Source organism: Narcine bancroftii, chromosome 1, assembly GCF_036971445.1.
Source record: "Narcine bancroftii isolate sNarBan1 chromosome 1, sNarBan1.hap1, whole genome shotgun sequence".
In the NCBI taxonomy this organism is placed as follows: Eukaryota; Metazoa; Chordata; class Chondrichthyes; order Torpediniformes; family Narcinidae; genus Narcine; species Narcine bancroftii.
This window is the reverse complement of record NC_091469.1, coordinates 4,559,889-4,577,408: the sequence shown is the minus strand read 5'-3', so window position 1 is coordinate 4,577,408 and position 17,520 is coordinate 4,559,889. Positions and strand designations below refer to the sequence as shown.

Here is a 17,520-nt window from a genome sequence, read left to right as displayed (position 1 = left end):
CAGGGACAACCTCCCTCCACTATACATTAGTAACTCAAAGGTGGAAAGAGCAGAGCACCAAGTTCCTTAGAGTTCACTTTAAGAAGTGACTTGGACACAAAACATCTCGCTTGTCTGGAAGGTGCAACAGTGACTGCACTTGCTGAGAAGACTGACCCAGGCAAGGCTACTGGCCACCATCATGTCAACCTTTAATGGGAGCTTTATTGAGAGTGTCCTGGCTGGCTGCATTACTGTGTGATATGGTTGGTGAAGAGCATCAAATCAGAGGTCAATCCACAGGACCATAAGAGTGGCAGAGAGGATCATCAGGGTCTCCCTTCCCCACCCATCGATTGATTTACTGGGATTGTTTTCTAAAGAGGGCTCACAAAATCGATGAAGAGCCCTTACACCCCGCACACCATATTTCAGCTGCTCCTGTTAGTAAAGAGATATAGGTGTATCTGAGCCAGCACCACCAAGCTGAGGTACAACTTCTTCCCATAGGCAGTGAGAACAAACTGCTCGCACTAATCATCAGAAGCTTATACAAAACTATTAACGAACAGCTTCTTCACACAGGCAGTGAATGACTGAACTGCTTGAACGAACCCCTCCATTGCTCAACTGTTAACAATATTAATTTTAATATTTGTATATACAGTACAATGTACTGTACATATGTGATTTGTCAATGTGTTGCACAGAGAATGCTGTTTCATTAGGTTGTACTTGTACAAAGGAGGAAAAACCCAACACCCAACCCCAACCCACCAATTTTCCCCTGCAACCGCTGCAGTCGTGTCTGCCTGTCCCGCATCGGACTTGTCAGCCACAAACGAGCCTGCAGCTGACGTGGACTTTTTACCCCCTCCATAAATCTTCGTCCGCGAAGCCAAGCCAAAGAAGACTTGTACAATTGGATGATGTCTTGGGTAAACTTGTACCTCTCATTTTGATCGTTTTAGATTGGTCACAGTGTTTGAGCTACCGAAAGAAAATAGACACACACACTGAGAGCAGTTCAGTTTATACAAGGCTTTATTACTAAATCTAAAGCTGAATTCACACAATATGCAAGCCCTTCCCAATTATACTTATCAACGCCTGGACTGGTCCCAACTGCCAAAGCGAGGCAATGACTGCACACTTGAGTAGATTGTCTGGGCACCGGTAGCAGCTTCTCCACCTCTTGGAGAGTCTCAAACTTCAGCAGTGGGACCATGGCTTATATTGCCCCAAAGTTGTTTACTTCAGATCTTATCTCTTTGAACAAATGATTTAATTATCTTCAAGGTCTCCTGACAGTCTGTGACCAACAAAAGAAAACTGCATCTCTGGGCCTCATGGTGGAAGTTGGATAATGTCTACTGATTCATATGCATCCCTGGGCCCCATAGTGTAAATGAGATTGTCTTCTGATTCAACTGCATCCTTGGCCCCATTGGAATTTAGGTGTGTCTACTAAATATGCATCCTGGACCTCATGGTGTAAATTAAATTATGTCTGCTGATTCTAAAGAAAACAAGTAGGTTCCCAGATGATAAATAAACTTCGACTGAAAACTCCATTTGGTTCTTTGCAGATGAGGAATGATCTCCTTTGGTCCTGCTTTTGTTTGATCCATGATGGATTCTGGTTCAAACCTACTAAAGCTTGTGTATGATAGTGTAGAAATGCAGTAGGAGTCCCACAGAGGAGCTGGTTTTCAATGAGATTGTAAACCAAGGAAGCCTTTTCCTCAAACTGTACTTGCTCTGAACTCTCAAAGACCTTCTAAAGGTGTACCGTGGAGAGCATGCTGGTTGCATCACTGTAGGTGCCTACACAGGGTTGCTAACTCTGCCTGTGCCCTAATGGGTACAGTCTTCACTCCTTTGAGGACATCTATAAGAGACAATTACTTAAGAAAGCACCTTCTATCCTCGAGGACTTCCACCACCCAGTCCATGTCTTCTTCACTCTGCTACCATCAGGAAAAAGTACAGGAGCTTGAAGACAATCAATCAGCGGCCCAAGAACAGCTTCTTCCCCTCTGCCAACAGCTTCCTGAATGAACAATATCCCACAAACACTCTTTTTCTTGCACTTTTTAGTTTGTAAGTTCGCTTGTATGTGTTTTCGTTGGGATGCTGCCGCAAAATAACTAATTTCGTGATGTGTTCATGACAAATTCTGATGAGCAGGCCATTTTCTGATCTCCTGGCCAGCATTTAGTCACATGACATTGTATGAGAAAACTTGTGTGTGAATTGCTTCTAATAGTTCAAATGTAAACTGGTTGTAAAGAACTTTAGGACATAAATTTCATATTGAGCTGGCATGAATTTTGTAGAAGCAGTCATTGTCATCTGGCCTTAAAATTATTACATGACAAAAAAAAAGTGCCCTTCATCCCACCTTGTCCATGTTTCCTGCAATGCCTACGAATGCTAATCCCCATTTGCCTGCTTTAGGTCTGGGGTGCCTTTTCTTTCAAATAACCTATCAAAAGACTTTTAAAACATTGTAATTGTATTTGTTTTCACTGCCAAGAAGTCAGTATGGGTAAAGGCAAGATCTCCCTCAAAGGACATTGGTCAGCCGGGGAGTCACGTGATGGAGTAGTGGCCGGACGGTGAACTCCAGCCCTCTCCAGAAAAGTCGGGAAAAACAAAGGAAAACACAAAGGCACAGAAATAAAAGTTACAGAAAAGTGAGTATAAAGGTGGAAAGAAGATGGCGACAAAAAAAGAAAAATCGAAAGCAACGGTAAGAAGAGAGGAAGAGAAGACAAAGGAGGAAAAAGGTGAAGGCCTTACCTGTCCGAAGAGGCCCGCTGCGGAGAGAGAAACCCGCTCCCTCAGGTCGGTAAATAATGGACTACAAAAATGGCTCGCAGAGCCGAGTAAAAGTGCGCAACCGCGCATGCGAATGAAAAAAAACACACCGACGGGAGGGGGGACCAGCTGGGGAGTCGATCTCCACAGCCGGCAACGACAGCTGCAGAACACCTGCAGCAAGAAGAGACCACAGAAGACAATAGAAACAAGAAAGAAGAGGAGGAAAGGGCACCAAAGAAACAACAGATGGTCAACCCAGAGGAAGAAGAAGAAGAAGAGGAAGAGGAAGAGTACAGGGAAATAGAAGAAGAAAAGAAAGGCAAGGTAAAGGATATACTTGCTCTTATTAAAGGATACATGGAGTCATTTAAAGAATGGCAAACACAGGAATTTAAGGATTTAAGAAAAAGAATAAACAACACAGAAGAGAAAATAAATAAAATGGAGATGACCTTAACAGAAATGGGAAAGAAAATGGACAAGATGGAAGAGCAGGCAGTAGCAGCAGAAATGGAGGTAGAAGACTTAAAAAAGAAATTGGAGAAATCTAATAAAAAAACTAAAGAGACACAAGAACTACTAGCTCAAAAAATAGATACAATGGAAAACCATAACAGAAGAAATAACATAAAGATAGTGGGCCTTAAGGAAGATGAAGAAGGCAAGAATATGAGGGAGTTTATAAAAGAGTGGATCCCTAAGACCCTAGGATGTCCAGAACTACAGCAAGAAATGGAAATAGAAAGGGCACATAGAGTATTGGCCTCTAAACCACAACCACAACAAAAACCAAGATCTATTGTAGTAAAATTCCTAAGATATACTACAAGAGAAAAGGTACTGGAGAAGACAATGGAAAAAGTAAGAGAGGGCAACAAACCACTGGAGTATAAAGGGCAAAAAATCTTCATTTATCCAGATATAAGTTTTGAACTCCTAAAGAAGAGAAAAGAGTTCAATACAGCAAAGGCGATTTTATGGAAGAAAGGGTATAAATTTATACTAAAGCATCCAGCGGTATTGAAAATATTTATTCCAGGACAACAAAACAGACTATTCTCGGATCCAGAAGAAGCACGAAAATTTGCAGAACAATTACAAAAATAGACTGAGGGAGGAAGACGGGTAATGAGAGTTAAAATGATCACGATTGATATGTATGTGGGTAAAGACAAAAATAGACTGAGGGATGAAGACGGGTAATGAGAGTAAAAATGATCACGATTGATATGTATGCGGGTAAAGAGGTATAAGAGTGAATAGAGACAATGAGCATACATGAATGTATCTGTACTTAGAGGAAAATATAGATAGTATAGACAAGAATTAATAAGGGAAGGTAATGGAATAGAGAGAATAAGGAGGGAATTAAAAGAGTGACCTTTGTGACATATGAAAAGTGAAATTTTTTCTGGGGGAGGCGGGGTGGGGGGAAATAGCGGTCACTGCAAAATCAGTTGACGCTTGCGAGTGGATTCGCAAATCCAAATGGAGAGGGGAGATGTGGTTGTCCAACAAGGGATAAAGGACAACTCAGGAGGTGAAGGGGAGATTGGGGATAAATAAGATAGAAATAGGAGAATAAGGAAAATGTTGGATGTTGTAGGAATGTTGTCTTATAAAGAGTTGAAAATAAGAAAACAGAAATGGAAAAGGAGGAAAGGTAATGATGGAAAAACGGAAAGAGAAGATAAACAAAATATAAAAGGGCTACGCTGAACTATATGTCTTTAAATATTAATGGAATACATAACCAAATTAAAAAGGAAGAAACTACTAAATTTAAATGAATAAATGTATTCCATTAGAAAAAATAACATATAGGTTAAGAAATAATATTGAAATATTCGAACAAGTATAGGAGCCTTACATTAAATACAATAGCGAAAACCTACCGGGGACAAACATTACCTAAGTTGATGGAAGGAGAAGGAAAGAAAAGAATGGACTCAGTAGAATTTCTGGTGTAATTTTGTTGAATGACAACATTGTCTGACTGGCTTAATGCAACCTAGATTGTATACCTAAAATGGATGAGAGGGGGGGGTGGGGGGTGGCTTGGGAGGAGGGGGGGGGGAGAAAAAGTCACTGTATATGTGTGAAAAAGAAATAGTGTATATCATGGCTAATGTGATTTATGGTGTGAAAAATAAAAAAATTTTTTAAAAATTAAAAAAAAAAGGACATTGGTCAGCCAGATGGATTTTTTTTAATGATGAGTATTTTCATGACTGAAGACTACAATTCCAGATTTACTTTATTACTTTTAAATTCTTGAGTTGTCATTTGTGGCATTCAGTGGTAGAGATCTGAGTACTGGTCCAGTAATCTAAACACTGATTTATGCTGGAGGTGATCACTGATAAATAAGATGATGGGAGTATATAACCAGTTATTAGACAATCCCTTTTGACTTCCTCCCAAATTGGTTGCTGCCCCATCTCAACTCAACCTCTTATTTCACGGTGTCACTTGGTTTTTGGCTGCAAGTTAAAACCCATCCATTGAGTTCCCCATCATTCTTTGTGCAACACCATTTCTTCCCTACCCCTCCCATCAGTGCCATTGTTCCCTATGAAATGCTTAACCTCCCTGTTGTATAATCCCTAGTTCACCAGCACCCAGTCTGTGCAACAGCAAATGGAATGGCTGAATAAACAGCTCCTGCTTCTGAGTGAAATGAATAAAATGCACATGGAGAAATTAATACACTCGCAGATGGGCTCTGCTCAGGTAAGGATGTTGGCAGTGTTACTAGAACTTGATTGGGTATGTTAATAGTGATTGACAGTTGGTACAGATTCTGAACTGATGGGCATACTGCATCTCTATTGATTCTGAAGCTCTTCAAATCTTTGACTAAGATTTTTATAGCAACTTCCATCCAATAAATAGTTGCCTGAAGGCTAAATGAGACCCTTATTAGTGACACATTTTCAATTAGTTTCAATATGTCCAGGTGTATTTTAATCTTTTAATATGTAAACTTGAAATTATCTTTAATGTTGACATGAAATATTCATAAATAACATCTGCACTGATGCTATGTGAATATAGAGTAACATTAGTGCTAAGGGTCAACTAAAGTTATGGCGATCTCACTCACCCTCTTTCTATGTCACCGCCATGCTTAATATACTATTCTAACTAAACTCCCGATTCGCATGCTGCCCCACCACGCATGCTCCTACCAACACTACAACGCCCAAAAGCTCCGCGCATGCTCCTGGAACTTTGCATGCGCAAAACAACAAAGATGGCCTCAGAAAGTAAAACTAACCCGGGTCACCTCCGACTACCACGCAGGGACCAATAGGGCGCCAAGGTGAGTAAATTCTTTACACATTTTTTTTCCCCTACTGTTTTGTTCATCCCTTCAAATTTTCTGGTGACTCACTGTCACTGTTTTGTCAGATGATGCTTTTATGAAGTCCCTTGGGACATTTCACTCTTGCCTTGTATGATGCTTTAACATTGAGACTAGTGCCCATTTTGAAAATATTGCAGGTATGGAGAGTCAGAAATGGTGAAAAACTCCATGCCGGGCAGCTTCTGTTGAGAGAAAAACAGATAATTCATCAGAAATGCCTAAAGGTGGATACCTTTCTAATGGGGATGGTGGTGGAGGCATTTAAGAGACTCTTAAACACGTGAATGAAAGGAAAATAAAGGGTTGTGGAGTAGGGAGAATTCAGAACTTTTTTGGAAGGAATATATGGGTCAGTAGAACATCGAGGGCCAAAGGGCTTGTACTGTGTTGTTCTATGACAGGGGTGTCAAACTCAAATTCACGGAGGGCCAAAATTAAAAACTTCAAGTCGAGGGCCGAACTAAATATTTATTGAAAATTTTCAACAACATCTGCATGTTTTCTCTTCTTTCAACATATGTAATGTTAAACTTTTTCTTATTAAAATAAATGTTTAATAATAGTTTTGGATAAACTCTTTCATTGTCATTGTCATTGGCCCATTTCCTTTAGCGTTCTGAAACCATGCACATGACGAGTCAATGAGGAATGATTAAAGCAGTGGTCTTCAAACTTTTTCTTTCCACCCACAGACCTCCTTAAGCCATCCCTTACTAATCACAGAGCACCAATGGCACAGGGACGCGAGTGGAAAGAAAAAGGTTGAGAACTGTTATATTGTGGTAACTCCACATCTGATTAGGTTAATTGTTAGGCAAGTGGTCAGAGAAGAACCCCCCCCCCCACCTCAAGAAAGGCTTAAATCACAGGAACAAAATAAGCTTCCGTCTCACTGCTCCCAATCTTACACACAGTCCTGATGTGGAATGTGGGGTCGCAGCTCCACGTTCACCCGAGTTCAGGTGCTGTCTGTGTGGAGTTTGTACGCTCTCCCCTTGTCTTGGACCAACAGGTTGGTCACCTGACGAAGGCACCTGAACCCCCCCCCCCCCCCCCGTTGAAACGCCGGCATCCGGGGCGGTGGAGGAATTGGCTGAGAAGAGCGCGTTGCTCCCACCCCCCTCCCATGGTTGGAGAGGGATTAAACTGCGATCTCACGGCGCCGGGCTCGTCTCCAACAAAAGGAGCGGGAGGCAGAGTCCGCCGCGCACGGAGCGAGGGGGAAGGCATCGCCAATGAGATGTTCGGTCCGGCGTCGTCGCTGAAGCGCAGACCCAGCGAGGATGGTCCCCAACTCCAGCCGCGTCTGTGTCCGGGAGCCGGGCGGGCTGAGTGCGGCGCTCCGATCCCCGGGATTCGGGACTCTGAGATCCCTCCACACCTCCAGCGTCTTCATTTTCACCTTCAGTGTGCATGCGCTATACTGGCGCGGCGGCCAGCGGGCCAACTCTAATATATATTTAATATGATCTTGCGGGCCAAATATAATTATATCGCGGGCCAGAGTTTGACGTGTGTTCTATGAGATCTTAAGACATTGGCTATTTCTCTCACTGCACAGATGCTGCTTGGCCTTCTGTGTGTTTTCAGTATTTTCTGACATTTCATTTATGCTTTCAGTCATTGCATTCTGTTCTTGGTTTTATTGTATACGAATGGATCTTTCTGCCCAACAGATTCTTTTTGCAAGCAAGATTCCACTGGCTTTGTCGAAACCACCATAGTACTTTGAGTTTCTTATAAAAGCTGTATGTAACTCTGATTACAACTTGCTGACTTGTTGTGGTGTTCTGCATCTAATTGGCATGAGGGGGTATTTGGTACAAGTTTACGCAAGCCTATTATAAAAATAGGCATTTTTTTAGGAATCATAATTCATCAGATTAAATATTAAGATATCAAGCAGATGAGTGTAAAAATATAAATTATTAAAGTTTGTGTTCTGATTCTATGTGAGATGAGTCTGATACAAACAATTTGCTCGATTATGTTGGATCCTTTTCCTCTCTCCCCATCACATCTTTGTAATTTTCCTCAGGCAATGGAGACAGAAATGGTCCAAGCCACTTTAATTCGAGAGAAGGAGAAAATGAGGAACCGCATTCAACAGCAAGTCCAGCGGATGGAGGCATCACAGCGGCGCATAATAGAACTTGAAAGCCAGCTGAATAAGAAAGAGCATCTTTTAATGGAGCAAAAAAAATATTTGGAGAATGTTAAAAATATGGCTTGGTATGTAGTGTATGCAGTAGATACTTGCGGTGTATTTAGCCGCCTTGGGTTACTAAATGAGCTTGATTGTTTCCTTATTGTTGGCATCCTGAATGAAATGGTTCCTTAAGAATTGGAGGGCTGGTGCACCCTGTCTAAATAAATTTATTTTATCTGTTTATTTCAGTGGAGAGCTGCAAGCAGCAGAAAGCCGTTATGAAGCTCAAAAATGCATAACACAAACTCTTCAGACTGAAATTTTGGAACTTTATAGCATGTTGGAGCAGACAGGTCCACCAGATAAAATGCCCACAGCAGAGAATACTGCTCAATCTGTCGAAGAAAGGTAGGTCCTTGTAACTTTTTTTTTAATTTTTATTTTTCACACTATGAACCTTACTGACCAAAATGCACACAAACATTTCCCTCTTGAATTTACACAGTGTCATTTTTCTCCCCTTTTTCCCCCTCCCTTCCCTCCCTCCTTCACCCCTCCTCCCCACTCACTCAACGTTCAACATATATGATACATTAAACAATGTTGTCAGAAATTTGTGTCTTCTACTTTTACATACTGGGTCAGTTCATTTCGTCGTCTTCTCCTTCTGTCATTTTAGGCAGTGGAGGTCCGCGGTAGGACTTCTCTATTGTGTTCTGTGTATGGTTCCCAAATTTGTTCGAATACTGTGATGTTATTTCTTAAATTATATGTTATTTTTTTCCAATGGAATACATTTATTCATTTCTATGTACCATGGCTGTATTCTCAGGCTATCTTCTAATTTCCAGTTTGACATTATACATTTTTTTGCTACAGCTAAGGCTATCATAATAAATCTTTTTTGTGCTCCATCCAAATCGAGTCCAAGTTCTTTACTTATATTACTTAGAAGAAAGAACTCTGGACTTTTGGTATGTTGCTTTTTGTGATTTTATTTAATACCTGGTTTAGATCTTCCCAAAACTTTTCCACTTTCTCACATCCCCAAATTGCATGTACTGTTGTTCTTGCAGCGAAAAGATCTGTCTGATACTATTGGGTCCCATTTATTTAACTTTTGGGGCGTGGTGTATAGCCTGTGTAACCAATTATATTGTATCATGCGTAACCTCGTGTTTATTGTATTTCTCATAGTTCCGGAGCATAGCTTTTCCCATTCTTTATCTTTATGTTTAGATCTTGTTCCCATTTTTGTTTGGGTTTACAGCTTGTTTCCTCATTCTCTTTCTCTTGCAGTTTGATGTACATGTTTGTTATAAATCTTTTAATTATCATTGTGTCTGTAATCACGTATTCAAAATTGCTTCCTTCTGGTAACCTCAGTCTGCTTCCCAATTTGTCCTTCAAGTAGGTTTTCAGTTGGTGGTATGCAAACATTGTACCGTGAGTTATACCATATTTGTCCTTCATTTATTCAAAAGATAATAATTTATTTCCCGAAAAACAATTTTCTATTCTTTTGATCCCTTTGCTCTCCCATTCTCTAAAGGAAAGGTTATCTATTGTGAAAGGGATTAGTTGATTTTGCGTCAATATTAGTTTTGGTAGTTGATAATTTGTTTTATTCCTTTCTATGTGAATCTTCTTCCAAATGTTGAGCCGATGGTGCAGTACTGGTGAATTCCTATGTTGCACCAGCTTTTCATCCCACTTATAAAGTATATGTTCTGGTACCTTCTCCCTTATTTTATCTAGTTCTAATCTGGTCCAATCTGGTTTTTCCCATGTTTGATAAAAATCTGATAGGTATCTTAATTGTGCTGCTCTATAATAATTCTTAAAGTTTGGTAGCTGTAAGCCCCCTTGTTTGTACCATTCTATTAATTTATCTAGCGCTATCCTCTGTTTTCCCCCCTTTCCATAAGAATTTCCTTATTATTCTCTTTAGTTCATTGAAGAATTTCTCTGTGGTTTTGGGGCTAGTGTTCTGTGTGCCCTTTCTATTTCCATTCCTTCCTGTAATTCTGGCATTCCTCGGACCCTGGGGATCCATTCTTTTATAAATTCTTTCATATCTTTGCCTTCTTCATCTTCCTTAAGGCCCACTATCTTTATATTGTTTCTCCTATTATAGTTTTCCATTATATCCATCTTCTGAGCTAACAATTCCTGTTTCTTTAACTTTTTTATCAGATTCTTCCAATTTCCTTTTTAAGTCATCCACTTCCATTTCTATGGCTGTTTCTCGTTCTTTCACCTTGTCGACTCTTTTCCCTATTTCTGTCATTACCATCTCTAATCTACTCACTTTCTTCTGTACCTTTTATTCTTTTTATTTAATTAAATTCTCGTGTCTGCCATTCTTTTACTGATTCCATATATTCTTCAAAAAATTTCCTATCTATTTACAGTCCATTCCCTTTATCTATTTCTCTGTGCAGAGCTTGATGTTCTCCCTCCTCTTCCCCTGAGTCCACTCCAGGACCTGTGTCCTCTACCTCTCTTCCTTGTATCTGTGTCTCTTCGGACTTTCTTGTTGGGCTGTTTATCTCAGTTTGCTGGGTATTTTATTTTATTAATGGTGTCTTGATGTTGGTTCTCTTCCTCTGGGCTGGTCATCTGTTGAGTCTCTGATTTCCTTTTTTCATTCTCCTCCTTCTCGTTCCTGTTATTTTCTGTATCTTCCTGTGGGAGCCCTGCTGTCGGGTCTTACTCAGCTGTTCAAGCTGTGGAGTTCAACTCCACACCTGGACCCCCTCCCGTCGGCGTTGTCTTTGTCGTACGCGGTTGTGCACCTCTGTTTGGCTCCGTGAGCCATCCTTGTAGTCCTGCGCTCGGTGGGTCGCGACTCTTTGGGGTTTCCACTGACCTCAGGAAGTGGGCTCCTCTTTCCACGGCAGGTCCCTGGTTCTTCGTACAGGTAAGGCCTTCACCTTTCTCTTCCGACGTCTTTCCTTCTTCCCGTTTTTGGATTTTCTTTTTTTGGTGCCATTTCCTCCACACCTTTTTATTGTGGTTTGTGTGTGAGGGCTGGTATTCTCCTACCGGCCACTACTCCATCACGGTCCTTGTAACTTGATGTGAATCTTGTATAACATGATGAATTGAAATGCTTCCCTTTTCACTTTTTTGTGGCTTGAATTCTTTGTCTACCTTGGTCTAACCAGCAAGTAAAATCGATTTGCCTTGAGGTGGGTAATTACTCAGCTAAACGGGCACCTCTGCAGTTTTCATCAAGACCATTTGTCACAGTTAAACATCAAGAGTTTTCCCCTCTGCGGGAGTCACGTGATGGAGTAGTGGCCGGACGGTGAACTCCAGCCCTCTCCAGAAAAGTCGGGAAAAACAAGAGAAAACACAAAGGCACAGAAATAAAAGTTACAGAAAAGTGAGTATAAAGGTGGAAAGAAGATGGCGACAAAAAAAGAAAAGTCGAAAGCAACGGTAAGAAGAGAGGAAGAGAAGACAAAGGAGGAAAAAGGTGAAGGCCTTACCTGTCCGAAGAGGCCCGCTGCGGAGAGAGAAACCCGCTCCCTCAGGTCGGTAAATAATGGACTACAAAAATGGCTCGCAGAGCCGAACAAAAGTGCGCAACCGCGCATGCGCGAAGTTTCGCGCATGCGCGATGCGAATGAAAAAAATCACACCGACGGGAGGGGGGACCAGCTGGGGAGTCGATCTCCACAGCCGGCAACGACAGCTGCAGAACACCTGCAGCAAGAAGAGACCACAGAAGACAATAGAAACAAGATAGAAGAGGAGGAAAGGGCACCAAAGAAACAACAGATGGCCAACCCAGAGGAAGAAGAAGAGGAAGAGTATGGTGAAATAGAAGAAGAAAAGAGAGGCAAGGTAAAGGATATACTTGCTCTTATTAGAGGATACATGGAATCATTTAGAGAATGGCAAACACAGGAATTTAAGGATTTAAGAAAAAGAATAAACAACACAGAAGAGAAAATAAATAAAATGGAGATGACCTTAACAGAAATGGGAAAGAAAATGGACAAGATGGAAGAGCGGGCAGTAGCAGCAGAAATGGAGGTAGAAGACTTAAAAAAGAAATTGGAGGAATCTAATAAAAAAACTAAAGAGACACAAGAACTACTAGCTCAAAAAATAGATACAATGGAAAACCATAACAGAAGAAATAACATAAAGATAGTGGGCCTTAAGGAAGATGAAGAAGGCAAGAATATGAGGGAGTTTATAAAAGAGTGGATCCCTAAGACCCTAGGATGTCCAGAACTACAGCATGAAATGGAAATAGAAAGGGCACATAGAGTATTGGCCTCTAAACCACAACCACAACAAAAACCAAGATCTATTGTAGTAAAATTCCTAAGATATACTACAAGAGAAAAGGTACTGGAGAAGACAATGGAAAAAGTAAGAGAGGGCAACAAACCACTGGAGTATAAAGGGCAAAAAATCTTCATTTATCCAGATATAAGTTTTGAACTCCTAAAGAAGAGAAAAGAGTTCAATACAGCAAAGGCGATTTTATGGAAGAAAGGGTATAAATTTATACTAAAGCATCCAGCGGTATTGAAAATATTTATTCCAGGACAACAAAACAGACTATTCGCGGATCCAGAAGAAGCACGAAAATTTGCAGAACAATTACAAAAATAGACTGAGGGAGGAAGACGGGTAATGAGAGTTAAAACGATCACGACTGATATGTATGTGGGTAAAGACAAAAATAGACTGAGGGATGAAGACGGGTAATGAGAGTAAAAATGATCACGATTGATATGTATGCAGGTAAAGAGGTATAAGAGTGAATAGAGACAATGAGCATACATGAATGTATCTGTACTTAGAGGAAAATATGGATAGTATAGACAAGAATTAATAAGGGAAGGTAATGGAATAGAGAGAATAAGGAGGGAATTAAAAGAGGGACCTTTGTGACATATGAAAAGTGAAATCTTTTCTGGGGGAGGCGGGGTGGGGGGAAATAGCGGTCACTGCAAAATCAGTTGACGCTTGCGAGTGGATTCGCAAATCCAAATGGAGAGGGGAGATGTGGTTGTCCGACAAGGGATAAAGGACAACTCAGGAGGTGAAGGGGAGATTGGGGATAAATAAGATAGAAATAGGAGAATAAGGAAAATGTTAGATGTTGTAGGAATGTTGTCTTATAAAGAGTTGAAAATAAGAAAACAGAAATGGAAAAGGAGGAAAGGTAATGATGGAAAAACGGAAAGAGAAGATAAACAAAATATAAAAGGGCTACGCTGAACTATATGTCTTTAAATATTAATGGAATACATAACCAAATTAAAAGGAAGAAACTACCAAATTTAAATGAATAAATGTATTCCATTAGAAAAAATAACATATTGGTTAAGAAATAACATTGAAATATTCGAACAAGTATAGGAGCCTTACATTAAATACAATAGCGAAAACCTACCGGGGACAAACATTACCTAAGTTGATGGAAGGAGAAGGAAAGAAAAGAATGGACTCAGTAGAATTTCTGGTGTAATTTGGTTGAATGACAACATTGTCTGACTGGCTTAATGCAACCTAGATTGTATACCTAAAATGGATGAGAGGGGGGGGTGGGGGGGTGGTTTGGGAGGAAAGGGGGGGGGGGGGAGAAAAAGTCACTGTATATGTGTGAAAAGAAATAGTGTATATCATGGCTAATGTGATTTATGGTGTGAAAAATAAAAAAATTTAAAAAAAAAAAAAAAAAAAAAAAATTAAAAAAAAAAAAAAAAAAAAAAAAAAGTTTTCCCCTCTAATCTAAATATGTATTTAAGGTGGAAGCCTAAGAAAACTGAAAAATGGAACTGAGTGAGATCTGCCCAAACTTTGGGACATTTTTAAGACTAACAATATTAATCTCTTAACCAAAATATTAAAGTTTCTACTCTAAGTGCAAGTAAGAGATTTGAGGTATAATTTTTACTTTTATGTAAAATTCAATTTTTTGTGATTATAACCTTTAATGCTATAATATTAATTCATTTGAATCTTCTAATACTCTTCCACCAGAAATCAAAGTTGCTTGATCCATTAGCCAAAGATATGCAACCTTGCTTTTAACCTTGTCTCACTTTGCTCAAATACATTGATGATAGTATATGGTCCAAGGTCCATATTCAGCATTACAATGGTGGCATAGCCTTCCCTATGCGCTTTGGTATTCCTGGAGGTGCAAATTTCCTCCTTCATATTTCAATGCTTGCATTATATTCAATTTTCTTATTGAGAACCAACCATGTCTTGTATCTAATTCCACAGAGTAATTGTCATTCACGATCAGTGTAGAGTCAGATTGGCTTAATTTTCAATCCTATTCTATCATTCAAGTGCACAGGTTGAATCAATGTGTAAAGCTAGGATCTGATTTGTATCTTGTGCAAAAGCAAAATACTATTTGTGCAGGAAGTATAATGCAAAAAGGAAAATGCTGAAAATAGTAGGCAATGATCCATTGTGCATTTGGACTTCATCTCCAAATTGATTATATGATGACTTCTGATGAGATTGAGTATGTATGAAGGTTAAGAAATACATTTGTGTGGTTATGAACCAGTGAATGCTCCTTGTATGTGGATGCTGTAGTATTACCCTTGATAATGTAATTGTAAGAATATGAAGTAATTTGATAGACTTATTGAAATTAGTTGGAAGATTAGTGTAGAATTTAAAGTACAAGAGACCAGTTAGTCAAAGCTGCGCCCTGCCCAACTTAAAATGAGTGAAATATAAATTCAGTGAAATGTTTTCATGGCACTATCCCTAACCCAATCAGGATGAAGAATTGGCCATCCAAGATTGATCTTTTTGATCAAGATTGATATTCTTCTTCTCTATTACAATCGCCATCCTACTTTCAAAGAACAGTGAGCTGTTGAGAATATTCAAGGATGTGATAGATTTGTGAATTGACAGGAGTAAATGTAGAAAATCAAACTGTCTTGCTGAATTGAGCAAGTACATGCACATGTCTATTTGTTATAGAAATGTTTTATCCTTGTTTTTCTTGTATAAATAGGTCTGAAAACGTTATTTCTGAATCGATCAACATCTCAGATGCAGAAAACAAAAACCAACAAGCTAAGCCTCCAGTAATTCCCAGCACCTCGACTGATCGATCTCCCAACAGAAAAGCACAGCCACCTCCATTGGTGACTGAGCTGATGGACCAAAGCCAGGATGCCCCAAGTATCTGTCTGGCGCAGCCCACAACACCAGTCACTGTCGGCTCCTACCCCAGTTCCAAAAGTTTCCTTGGGATGCGTGCCCGTGAGTTGTTCAGGAACAAGAGTGAAAGCCAATGTGACAGTGAGCGTCCGAAGATGGACAGCCTTTTGGACTCGCTCAAAGCTGAGTGCCACGTGGAACTGGGCAGTTCTTTGGGCCCTTTGAAACTGCAGGTGCCTGTTGAAGTACCCGGTCCTGAAAGTGTCAGACAGCTCAACATAATGGACTATGATGAAACACATGACCAGAATTAATTGTATGTGGGGTGGGGGGGACGGTTTGGGGGGGAAGGTAGGTGGAATGGAAAGAAACTTAGTCAGTATTATTCAGAGCAGTTAATGCCTGCTTTGCTTTGTAAGCATGTCAAGTCTAAAACAAGGTACAATCCTGTAAAGGGCATGTGTTCCCTTCAATGAAATGTTTATATATTTAAAAGGAAAAAAAGACATCAAATTCTTGTGTAACTGTGAACAAATGTTGTCTTTAATGTTTTGCACTACATTATGTTGTACATATGATGTCTGTATAAGATGGCTACCCAGTTATGATGGAACATCTGATTGGAATCTTGTACTCCCTCCCCTTCAAATGCTTGCTGCTGACCCAATCAGACTGCTCCTCTTCAGTTGGGATGGAAGAGTGACCTCAATTGTTCATCATACAAGCAGACTAACTATCTTGTGGTGTTCAAATTTAAAAAAAAAAGGCTGGACCAACTCTCTACAGGAGCCATCTATCGGACTGACCTTTAATTAATGAAACACTGCTGTGATTTTTAAACCCCTCTCCCACCTTTCCCCTGGCACTGCAGTTGCCATTTTCCTGCAACGATTTTGGAGTCTTGAAATGCTCAACACTTGAAATCAAGCCAGAAGTTTGGGACAGAACTGTTTGTTGTAAATCTAAGCCAGAAACTTTGACTTGCCATTTGAATTGTAGTGGCTTTGTTCCTGGTATCTTGCCTGATTTGTGTCTCTTGGAGATGGGGGGCAAAGGATTTGTAGTTTGACTGCTCACAGTATTTTTTTTGAGGGACTCACAGTTAAGTTGACAATGAATATTGCACAGTGATTTAATAAAGGGCTACCCTCCATATTTGCAATTCATTTTGATTAAATGTATTTGTCTCCATATTAATTGCATTTAATTTTTCCAGATTTTTGATTATCCAGCTGGAATGTGAAAGCAGTGTGAACTTTTTAAACTGCTTCAGATGTGGATGGATGTAGAATTGGTCACTGTTTATTCATCCCTGTCTATAATGGATTAACTGATTTTATGAACTGAGTGATGTAAGATTGAACAAGCTAGTCAGAGTTTTTAAGTATGCGACAGTATTTATTTAAAATAAGTAAGAAATTGCACTGTGACCAGTGCTAACATAAGAAAGCAAAGATGGACTTTTAAGATGGCACAAAGTTCAAGGCTTCTCAACTCTTTTCAAATATAATATTTTTAAAATTTTAAATTTAGACATACCATGGTAACAGTACTTTCAACCCATGAGTCCATGCCACCCAAATGACCTACAATCCACTGCATTTTGAAGGGTGAGAGAAAACCAGAGGAAACCCATGCAGATATGGATGGACTCCAGACTCCTGGTCTGGAACCCTGGTACTGTAACAGTGTTTCACCAATCGCTATGCTAACCGTGCTGCCCAAATTTTTAATTTGTAATTGCTTCCTTCACTAAATCAGATCATGGTGCTGCTTTATTTGTTTCAATATCCAAGGACTGCTAGTCTGGAGAGAATAAACACTGTCTTAAATCTATCATGCCAATCCCTTTCTCATTTGTCCACTTTTTTTAAAATTTCCAGAGTGAGCATAAAGCAAAGCTACTTTCACTGCTCTTTGGTTCCTTCAGATTGAAGTTTTTAATGTTTGAGAACATGATTGCTTTCACAATCATTTTGATAGAGAATTAACTTGCTGGCTAAAGGAACAACAATTCAGAATTAAA

The 17,520-nt window shown here is 39.8% G+C and overlaps 1 protein-coding gene across 8 annotated transcripts in view; it reads left to right on the top strand.

Moving 5' to 3' along the window:
* Positions 1-16,660, top strand: part of tsc1b (TSC complex subunit 1b) — a 62,589-nt gene extending 45,929 nt beyond the window's left edge. For all 8 annotated transcript variants that reach the window (XM_069919330.1, XM_069919358.1, XM_069919332.1 and 5 more), the window contains 4 exons: positions 5,416-5,538; positions 8,214-8,407; positions 8,574-8,732; positions 15,346-16,660. In XM_069919330.1, coding sequence (XP_069775431.1) covers positions 5,416-5,538; positions 8,214-8,407; positions 8,574-8,732; positions 15,346-15,808 — 939 coding nt within the window. In that variant the 3' untranslated portion in view covers positions 15,809-16,660. The remainder of the gene's footprint in view (positions 1-5,415; positions 5,539-8,213; positions 8,408-8,573; positions 8,733-15,345) is intronic.
* Positions 16,661-17,520: the final 860 nt, after the last annotated feature.